Raw genomic sequence first — 11,436 nt, 5'->3', positions numbered from 1 at the left:
TTGGAACGCCTAAAAACAATTTTGACAGTGTAAGGTACTTTGGTAAGCAGATTTATTTGCTTTCCCAGAAAACAAATAAATAACAACATACATGTCATCTTGTATGGATTGTCCGTAAGTTATAAGGATTTTACGTCATTTTGCAGGTATACGGATGTATAGAGCAATCTCACAAATTTTTTAAAGTCTTACGGATTTTTTTAAAACCTCATTTTCAAATTTATCTAACATGTCAGAGCCTGTAGGATGATTTAAAAACAATAAATAACGTTAAATAGCCATCTTCCAACTTGTTCTGCCGGTAGAAATGAGTTTTGAACTTTTCCGCTCTCCTTTCCTACTGCTTTGCAGCGGGCACTTTCACATCCTCCAGCAGATGGCGCTCTAGGCGACCGCCTAGTTCGCCTATGCCAAGAGCCGGCTCTGTTTATGATATCAGCAGGATCACTGTATGCCTGTTGAGCTGCAGTCAGGCCAGCCGTCTCCTTGACAAAGGCTGATATGAAAGCTATATGTACAGGACAAACAAATCGCAATTTCAGTCTGTGTAGTGATGCAAAAATATGACAAAAATTTTGTATACTAGGTTTCCTTCTGGCCCAGGCTTCCCATGCAAAAGAGATCTGCGATTTCAATCGGATTTGCCTGGATAAATAACGTCAATTAAATAAATAATAAACTTCACCTGTGACTAGCTGAGGGGACCAGGCCGTCTCCATTGTTACTGAATGGTGCATGAGACGAAAACCATCGGGAAATTACCTCATCACGAGAAAACACAGCGTTATTTCACGATAACAACATAATTAACTTATCACAAAAAATAACTGTATATATATATATACGTATATATGAAAAATGCCCACTCTCGGCTTCCGCATAAAACAGAATACTTCCGTCTCAGTGGAACCTTTTATCTTCCAGACCTCTTCAAAACCAGACTGGTTTTCTCATAAACCTCACGGTGCTAAGTACCTTTATTCTATATGAGGATGAGGAAAACTGAAATTAAACACAAAATGAAAAGAAACTGAAAAAAATAAAGCATTTCCTTACCTCAAATGTTGATGTTACACAACCTCACTCTCAGTTTCTTGACGACAAGGATGTTATTTTAACAGGTAACTCCTGGATGACACAGGACTTTAAAGTTGTTCYGATTGGCTCAAAGAAGTTAAAAGCAACCAATAAATCAAAAAATCTCTTTAGCTTCTTTTATTTATTTTTTAATGAGCAATAACTTTGCAAAAAAAGAAGAAAGAAATAAAATAAAAGAAAACCAGATAAAACAATTTCCCAAAACATTTTTAACAATATGTCAGAGAAAGTAAGACGTGTTCAGGTTCAGCTTTGGTGCAAAACAGACTAAAGAATGATGGTAAATGGACTGAACTTATAGTGGTTTATGAAGCCCCATGAGGAGGACTCCAAAGCACTTTACACTACAGTCATTCGCCCATTCATACACTGATGGTGGTAAGCTACATTGTAGCCACAGCTGCCCTGGGAGACTTGCCACTGAGAGAGGCGGGGCTGCCAAGCACCGGCACCACCAGACCCTCTGACCACCATCAGTAGGCAAGCGGGGGGTGAAGTGTCTTACCCAAGGACACAAGGACTGAGAMGGCTGGAGTCACCCCACCACAGCATGGTGGATGATGGAATAAAACCAAAATGTTTAGCTGGAGGGAAGGTCTGTTGAAATTTGAAACATTGGACCTGTTCCTGTTTTATGAAGAGAAGTTTGACTAATGACAAAGAATCTTTGGCACCGAGTTTTTTAAAGGAGTTTTTGATCATGTCAAATAGAACAATAAAAAAATAGCTTTGATGCTGTAATTCCTATAGCTGCCATACAGTTGTGCCTCTAAATGCTTTAATATTTTAAGTATTTGCTCCGTTTTTATCCCCATGATTCTAATCTGAGTGCTTTGTTTGGGCCTTCTCCTGAGCTGTGAGTTAATAATCCATGCTGTGGAGCTGATTCTTCCGGTCAGATTTCCTCTGCAGGGCTCCAGGAAGCCGCGGCAGGTTCAGCTCTGCGTCCAGACGTTGGAGAGAGGGACGTAACTGAACGGAGTTCTTCGTGTTCACCTCCTGTCCTCCTGCAGCAGCGAGCTCTCCTCTCCGCCCCCTCTCCTGCCTCAGGCTCTTTATAACTAAGGCGTGTTGTCTCTGAGACGGGAACGCCGGCGGGTTGGAGCCGTTCACTGGGAGCCCGGGGGGTCCGGTTCGATTCAGCTCCACCCACGTCACCTTTCTCCCTCGCCCATCCTTTAGGCCCACGTTGCGCAGCCGAGGAAGAGGAGTAGTGGGCGACGGCTGGGTCAGCTCCACCAGGCGGGCCCTGTCCGACGTCTGCAGCTTCTCCAGTCGCTCGTTGGTGCGACAGGTATCATCGTGGTGGTGGCTGCCATGGAAGCAGTTCGCCGCGCCGTCTGACTGAGTTGTTCTGAGCAGGCGCGCATGTGGGAGTGGCCTGGACGTGCCGCCGTCTCTGATTGGCTCAGAGGGTGAAGGGACTTGGCATGGAGCCGAGTCACAAAGTTTCGAAGTTGAACTTTTAGGTGGAGACAGTCGGACAAGCTCCCTCTCTCCAAACACTGACACTAGGACACACAAAAACACACACAGTGCAGTTTAGTTTGGAATACACCGTACTGTACAAAACTACGCCAAAATGGAAAAGCTGTGTGGGAAAGCGAGAGGGACCACCTCAGTCAGTGTTGTTCTGAAGAATACAGATGTGTTAACGCAATGGCAAGATGAAGACATCAGCAATGAGCTTAGACAAAAAACTGTTGCTTATCAATCTATATAAGGTTATAAGGTCATATAGTAAGATTTACCAGAGGAAAACATTTAGGACTTCTTCCAGAGTGGACGTTTTCCACATGTAATTTATCTCATGGTTTTCTCAAGATAGCAAGTTAATTATGTCATGATCAAATAGTGATGACTGTTTTCTTGAGATAACAAGATGATTATCTTTTCTTGAATGATCTTGATCAGTTTCTCAGTGTTCTTAAAACATTGCCAAGAATGAACTCAAGCAGAAAATGTCAGATTGTGGAGAACCTGGCATTGATCAACGCATTGATCACAAGAGCCGTTCAAAAGAGCCGTTCGATTTTAAACTAATTACACCATCACGCAGGGAAGTGAGACATCATGTCGCCGTGCGTGATGATGTCATCGCGYTACGTGGGTGGAACCGTGTGTTTTGTCAAGCGGAAACCCACTCCCCCTTTCCCTGTGAGCGTCTGTACTCCACTGTTCTGCCTATTTTTTTTATTAGAAAAACAAAGCGGGAGCCATTTAAGGATGACAATATAAAGATTACATGAGGAATAAAATAATAAAACTACAAACAGCTTTTTACCRCCCACTTTGGATGTTATCGTCCATTAAAGGTACATTGTGTAGGATTTGTTGTTTTCAGCGACATCTAGTGGTTGAATGTTCGAATCATCCTCCCTGGTCCTCCCCCCACCCCCAACCCTCGCTTCCAAACGCAAAGGAGTTGCTACGGTGTCTCTCAGGGGTCAAAAACCTTTGATAATTCCAACCGCGATGTCTACCAGCAGCTTCAGGGCTAGTGATGTTTCAAGTGGTAAGATTATGAGCTTTAATAAGTAAAATTATCCCAGCTACAATGACAGACAACAAATATTACATTTATAGTATTACAACTAAAGCCGTTTTTGACGCCGCCACCGCAGTTTGTCCTTCATGAGCCTTCGTAGACAAGATGGTGGTGCAAGATGGCGGCTGCCTGTAGTGGAGACCCGCGACCATGGAGATATAAACAGCTTTTTATAAGGTAAAAATAATAAAACCAGGTCTTTGTCTGCAATGATTAGACATGTTTTTTTTTTTTATTATTGTCATTAGTGATTATCTCAATTTCGGCTAAAAGAATTGACAAAATCCTACACACTGTGCCTTTAAGGATGAAAATAAAAAGATTACATGAGGAATAAAATAATAAAACTACAAACAGCTTTTTACCACCCGCTTTGGATGTTGTCGTTAATTAAATGGACGTTATCAACCGTTATTAGTCCCATAGAATGGCTTCAGACTGTGCCGCCTAGTGGGTTCTCCATCCCATAGAATGGCTTCAGACTGTGCCACCTAGTGGGTTCTCCATCCCATAGAMTGGCCTCAGACTATCAGCTGGTTAGTATGAGGCATAATGCCACTAAGGTTTTTTCTGCAATCTGGTTAATATGAGGCATAAAACCATTAAGATTTTTTATGCAATCTGGTTAATACGAGGCATAAAACTACTAAGATTAATTTTAGAGAAAATAGCATGGGCTACGATAAAGTAGACCGGACTCCGGCGGTAGCAGATTGTTGCATTCCAACGTATATGGCACTGGTAACCCACTAGACGGCACAGTCGGGACTGAAGCCCTTCTATGGGACTGATCACCGCTAATAATGTCCATTTAATGGACTGATAACATCCGAACTGGCTGCTTTTTACTGCCCGCAACTCAGCTCCTGTTGTTCGTTGTAAAAAAAACGTTCAAAAGATTCTGATCATTCTGATAAAATAAACTTTATTCGTGACCACCTGAGGGGACCGGGCCGTCTCCATGGTGCTCAAGAGGAAAACCATAATTTATCTCGAGAAAACAGTCGTTATTTCATGACAACATGTTTATGCATGGGTAAAAAAAATTATATGCGGAAAAACATCCGCTCTCAGCTTCCGTAGCAATCCGTTTCAGGTTTGATCAATCAAATTGCAGGTGCTAAATGATTATATCTGCTTATCCTCCTCCCAGTATTTTGTGCATTCTGATAATCATCACATATTCTGCATACTCATGAAGGCAAACACGAATGAACCATGCCTGCTATTTTGCCTTTTTGACAAACACAATCCTCGGTACATGTTAGCAGATCAGCTTTGAGCGTGATATCAAGTTTGCATGTCTTGTTATACAATCCTTTAGTAGATCTCCAGATGAAAAGTTGAAGTTAAAGACAGGACAATTAGGAAAAGACTGAACAAGTAAGCCTTGTTAGGAAAAGTTGCAGGAGAAAACCTTTTCTCTCACTGATTGGAAAAATAAGATCAAAGCAGATATTGTATGTTTACAGATAATGCATGGATATATGTTTGGTGGAAGCATGATGATTTGAGCTTGTTGTGCAGCCACATGACTTCAGTATCTTGCAGACAATGTGCCGTTCATGAACTCCTCTGTAGATCAAAATATTCCATAGTCAAACCTGACACCATCTTTTTGACAATTGAAGCTTAGACCAAACAGGACAATGATGCAAGAGGACAATGATCTAAAAAAAAGCAGCACATACTACAGAACGACTGAAAAAAGAAAAAAAGAACCAAAAGGTTACAATGGACCTGTCAAAGTCCAGACCTCAAACTGACTGAAATGCTGTGGGGGACTGAGCAGAAACAAATATCTGGAAATCTTCCACAACCGAGAGACTAAAATTATCAAAAAAATAAAAAAACTCCTCACCTTCAGGAAACAGCGTCTCTCTGGTGTCCAAGGTGATGGCAAGCTCCTCATCAGGAGTCCCTTCCTCTGCAGGCAGAGGGGCGGGTGAGGACGATGGAAGGCGTGAAGGTAAGGTGGGGGAGGCAGAGATTAGGAGTTGGGGCAGAGACGGAGAAGGGGGGCGGTTCTCATCAGACTCCCTGCGGCCCTTTCTGTGTAGGTCCTCGGTCCTCCTCCTGTCGCTCTGACTTCTGCTCGTCTGCTGGACCCTCAGATACTGGAGCTGCTTGGAGCTCTTGTCATTGGTCCGTTCACTCTGACAACAAGCAGTGATTGGTCATCGATAAGAACAGGAGTTATTTCTTTTATTGGCATTGATAACACCTGCATATCCTCTTCACTTTTAAACTGGTTAATGCAGATTGTGCAGCTGAAATTTACTGTAAAACACTCCTAATATTTAGATTTAATCATTAAGTTTATATACTTAAAGATTGATGCATCAAAGCAACAACACAAGAAACTAAAAACTCCATCATGACTTAGCAAAGGGTCACCAAAGAACAAAATAAAAAGATGCTTTTTGGTTTGGATCTACATATTTCTGCTTTGTAAAAATGAGATAAACTCCTCCAGATGAGCTTGTCTTCATYTGGTTACAGTTCTGACCTGCAGAGTCTTTGATTCTGTGTTGTTCTTGTCCCTCTGTGTGTTCTTGTTGGGAAGACTGCACTCGTTGCTCTCCAGCTTCTACAAAATCAGTCACAGTTGTCAAAAATCTAAAAAAATAAAAACCTATAGAGCTATGTTTTTAAAGCAGGCACATTTCTTGAATGCAAAAGATCTAAAATGTAAAATAAATAAAAAAATCTCATTTAGTTAGAGGTTTAATGTTTCATTTTGGTTGTTTTTTTTTAGCTCACAGTAGAAGAAACCCAGAATCCACATCTTCACTTCCTCCCATCTGTATACATTTACCTCAAAAATGAAAATCAAAAGGTTTTTGCTCCTGTAAGCCTTAAGATTGATCRAAAACCTTTTATTTCTCTAAACTTTGGGAAAATTGTTCTAAGAAGCTCCACTATTTTATTTAATCAGACTTATGGCCGTTTTTATTTATTTTTCCAACATGAGGATGAATCAACCAGTTGTCATTTAATGGACATATTTGTACAGATACATGTAAATACAATATAAATAAATAAATAAATAAATAAATAAATAAATAAATAAATAAATAAATAAATACTGCGGATATGGGCAACCTGTTTCAACATTAGCCTCTAAAAATGTGGAACAGCTGTGAAGCTTGTGAGTTTATTTTAATCAGGGCTTTATTACGGTGCTCATGGGATGCTTTAATAATTTGTTCAGTGTAAAAGATTCAAAAGGATGGCAATGCATTATAGGAGATATAGTTCATAGTCAATGATGGCTTTAAAGCAGCATACACTTCTTATAGGACATTAATTCATCTTTAAAGCTTTTGTGGACCACATAAACCATGTTATGTGGACCATATTGGCAGCACGACGGCTCAGTGGTTAGCACCGACGCCCCACTGCAAGAAGGTCCTGGGTTCGATCCCCAGTTCGGACCTGGGATCTTTCTGTGTGGAGTTTGCATGTTCTCCTCATGCTTGCGTGGGTTTTCTCCAGGTACTCTGGTTTCCCCCACAACACAAAAACTTGTRCAATAGGTTGCCTTCAGGCCCAGGCCTCGCTTGAAAAAGAGATCTGAGATCTCAATGAGACTGGTAAAATRACGGTAAATAAATAAAATAGTAAATAAAATGCCGTTTAGGGCCACATTTAACCTGCAGGCCTTGATGTTGACACATGTGGTCTAAACCAGTGTTTCCCAAAGTTGGGGTCGGGACCCAAAGTGGGGTCCCGAAACATCAAGGTGGGGTCCTGACAAGATTTTCTGAATTAATTACATTTTTGCCTTAGTTGTTACAAAGGAGTGAAGTTAGTATATTTAAAATGGATAAACGTAGTATAAAAAATATTGTTACTATGCCCACGTTTTGTTGATCTGATACAAATGTTTATCATCCAAAAATAGTTGGGGGCACAGGTCTCTGCTACTGTTATTTTGTGGGTCAAAAGCTGAAAAGTTTGGGAACCACTGCACTTTGGTTCCCAAAGGTGGGCTTGGGACCCAATTATGGGTCATGAAGCACCTTGGATAATCTCCAGAAACCAATTTAAAGGGTAATAAAAATAATTGCTGATGTAATATTTTCCATATAACTATTACAAAAACACAAAATAACTATAAATAAGTATTTATATTTGTGTATAAGCTGTTTAGGTTGTCAAAAATCCTGTGTTTTTAGGGTTATTAATGAAGTTTGTGTACTCAGACCAGTCATATTTGGGGTCACAAGTTTTTGTCATGGATATTTTGTGGGTCAGAAGATAAAAAGTTTGGGAACCACTGGTCTAAACTATGTGGAYTGTCTTAAAGGCTAAAATGAGTGGCTGTCCTAAAGCAACWCCCATCTTAAAAATTTCATTGCTARTTTTTAAACYTGGTGGTTTAGAAGCCATGKTGATATAAAGGTTTTAAAATTGKTCCTCACATGAAAGGAGTTGTTTTAAGACTACAGTAATCCATGCTGATTTTGACCCTGCTTGAAGGTTAACTTGTCAMTCYRGTCAGATTTAAACTCCTTTTGTCCAAACTGAGGTCTAGGTTTCAAGAAGCTGTCTTCAACGGGTAAGGTGCTAATTGTTCATTTTTAAAACATGCTGTCAACATTTAAGAAGGAGGTATCGTGTCTCCTTTAAGTACATGGATGAAAAGTTAACCTTTCCGGCTTGGACGGCCTTGTGGCTCCTGGTGAACTTGCTGAGCAGCAGGTGGTAGTACGACATGATGTTGGAGGGCCTGTTGTTCGTGAGCGTGTGGAGGATTTCAGAGAGGGAATAACCCAGAGTCTCTGTCATGTCAGCCAACACAGAGGAGTTCAGATCTTCTGGACATAACCTGGAAAAAAAATCACCCAGAGCGGGATGGAAAAGCACTTTCATACAGTAGTAAAACAGRAAAGGGAGAGCAGAGATGGATTTACTGAGTTAGAATGACTTAGAACTGAAAGATGTTGGTAGAGAGCAGAGYAGAACTGGAACACTTCCTCTATCATTCATGTGGACTGGAGAAAAGGCATTGCTGGCCGTTCGGAGCCACACATGATTGCATTTCCACAATGCGTGAAGTGATAAAAGGGTTTTAGTCATGCTGTAATATTCAGAGCTGTTGCGCTGCAGACCACAAGAATTTTCATTTTGTTTGAAAATGTGCAGGGATTTTCTGTTTCATTGTGATGTTTGATGCAGAACATTCCCTGAGGAGGAGCTTTTTGTCCTTCCATACTCTCATGATACAAACGTACAACTGCATAATAAAGTACTCAGATGTTAGTTTGCATTCTGTTATGCCGACATATCACTTCTCAATATATGGATCAGTGTCGTCTGGTATGTCACCTGTTCTTAGGAGATGGGGTGTGTAACGGTTTCTTGGCAAATCCTTCGTTGAGCCATTTCTTCTCCATTGCTTCTCTGACACTGGGTCTCTTATCTGGATCTGGTTCAAGGAGAGACGTCACAAATGACATGGCACCTGWAGCACAAATGAGAGTGACGCAAACCCCCATAATCGGTTTTAAACATCACCAATGTGTTATTTTTATATACACAAAGTAAACTTAAGGTAGATAAAACTTTTACTGAGTTCTGTTATGAAATCACTTTTAAAGTAAAAAGTTGCATCAAAAATACTCTAAATGTGGCTCAGTTGGTAGAGCTGTTGCCTCTCAGCAAGAAGGTTGCCGAATCGAATCCAGGCAGAGGACCTTTCTGAGAGTTTGCATGTTCTCTCTGTGCATGCATAGGTTTTACCAGGTACTCCAGTTACCTCCCACAGACCAAAAACATGACTGTTGGGCTAACTGGTAACTCTAACCTGCCCTTAGGTGAGAGTGAATGGTTGACTGTCTTGTTTGTCTCTATGTGTCCCTGTGATGGACTTGCGACCTGTACAGGGTGTCCTCCACCCCTTGCACAGTGACTCCTGAACACAGACACCTGTGACCCCCATGACCCTGAAAGTAACACCAACGGATAGATGGATAATTGTGCCATTGGTGCATGTAAGGTGGTCACTCCTCTATTGGCTTAAAAGATATACTATGTTTATGTGAATAAAAAGTACCAGAAGGTTTGATGGTACCCATTAAACTACATCCATTCCAGGTATAAAAAAAATAAATTCTAATATAAATTCTCCTGGACACAAACTGAAAATTCAAGGTTAACGCTAAAAATCACAACTTTGACTACAGCGTAACATAAAATCTGACCATAATCATAGACAGATTTTTGGCTTCAGATTTGTTTTTGTTTGTGCCAGAATATGAAAAACTGATTGCTTACCTAAATTCAGGCAACCAGTACTGAAGTGATGAAGCCGTTTACAGCTGGCATTCAAAAAAAAGCACCAAAAAGTGTAAAACTTAGGGTTCATTTTGGATGTTTTGTCATGCACTTTTCTCCTATGTTTGATCAGCATTTCCCAAACTGCACCAAAACGTTCTTCAGACACTTTAGTAATCAAAATACTGTACATAAGATTAAATATAYGACAACAATTCTCAGACTAGTAGCAATTCAACCTGGAAAGACTCATGTGAGACAGAATGAAATTTAGGAGGTTTACTGACATGACCGGACCAACAATGTTATGACATAAATGACATTAGAGTTTGGCGCTCAGACCCTGGCAGAGGACGAGAGCGCTGAGTGAAGCTGAAATCTCATACGAGATGCTTTAAATTAGGGGTAGGAGATTTAATCCCCACGGGGCCCAACACTGGTGGTGGTGGTCATGAAAAGAACAATCTAAAGAAGAAGAAACCAGCAGTTTGTGTTGAATCACTTCTTCACAGACTCCCAAACTGAGCAAACGGTGGAGAGGAAAAACTCCCTGTTATCAGGAAGAAACCTCCAGCAGAACCAGGCTCAGGACAGGTGGCCATCTGCCTCGATCGGCTAGGCTGAGGGACGGTAAAAGATACAGCTGAACGCGGAAGAACTGGTCGAGACACACCCCCTCCAGAAGATGAAGGGTGGTGGAGCGGTGGTGACAGGCCGATGGTCGGCTGGCACGCAGACTGTGTGATCGAGGTGGCTGGCTTTTATTTACTGGCAGACAGGAGCTGACTGGACGTAGCTGGGTTTGCGATGATTGTACACAGCTGAGCTTGAGATGAGGAGGTCTGCAGGAGCAGGTAAGGTCACCAGTCTTCCAAGTTGAATTTACGTTTAAACTCCATTTCAACCTGGAAAGACTCACAGGAGACTGAGTGAAATTTAGGAGGTTTATTGACATGACCGGACCAACAACGTTATGACATAAATGGCATTGGAGTTTGGCGCTCGGACCCTGGCAGAGGACGAGAGCGCTGAGTGAAGCTGTAATCTCATATGAGATGCTTTGTTAGGGGTAGGAGATTTAATCCCCCAAAWAGAGACCAAAGCCGAGAGGAGGTTGAGGCCACGTTAAACTAGCAGGACCTGAATGGCAATTTAGGGGATGATGAGAACGACAATACATAATAGGGATGGCCGACAAATTAGGAGTACATGAATAGGTGAAGGTTTTTCTATGTCCCCCAGAAGAAAGGCTGAGATTTAAGTCGAAGCCGCACGACATCAGCTGAGTGCAGAATGAATGTCAGGATAAGAGGTGTAGTGGGACTACCAATAAATGGTGAGAGCTGGTGGATGAAGGCCAACTTCTGGGATGCCTGTGCGAGCCGGTAGATGAAGGCCGGCTGCTATATGACTGTGTGGTAGATGAAGGCAGCGAGGACATAATCACCATCTTAAAATTGGGGGGACACTTTTTTTTGCTTCAGCTGAAAATGTGTGTGTGTGTGGGG

At 41.5% G+C, this 11,436-nt stretch overlaps 1 protein-coding gene across 1 annotated transcript in view; it reads right to left on the bottom strand.

Annotated features, from left to right (window-relative positions):
- Positions 1-1,534: 1,534 nt before the first annotated feature.
- The window catches only part of LOC106525456 (hormonally up-regulated neu tumor-associated kinase), a gene marked incomplete at its 5' end in the record, with an annotated part of 20,583 nt that continues 10,681 nt past the window's right edge, over positions 1,535-11,436 (bottom strand). Inside the window, 5 exon segments of the mRNA XM_014019712.1 lie at positions 1,535-2,609; positions 5,508-5,802; positions 6,156-6,236; positions 8,303-8,480; positions 8,981-9,116. Of these exon segments, the coding sequence (XP_013875166.1) occupies positions 1,960-2,609; positions 5,508-5,802; positions 6,156-6,236; positions 8,303-8,480; positions 8,981-9,116 (1,340 nt within the window). The 3' untranslated portion in view covers positions 1,535-1,959.

The sequence above is a fragment of the Austrofundulus limnaeus genome, unplaced genomic scaffold (assembly GCF_001266775.1).
Source record: "Austrofundulus limnaeus strain Quisiro unplaced genomic scaffold, Austrofundulus_limnaeus-1.0 Scaffold227, whole genome shotgun sequence".
Taxonomy (NCBI): Eukaryota; Metazoa; Chordata; class Actinopteri; order Cyprinodontiformes; family Rivulidae; genus Austrofundulus; species Austrofundulus limnaeus.
Note: the sequence above shows the minus strand (reverse complement) of the source record. Positions and strands in the feature narration are given on the sequence as shown.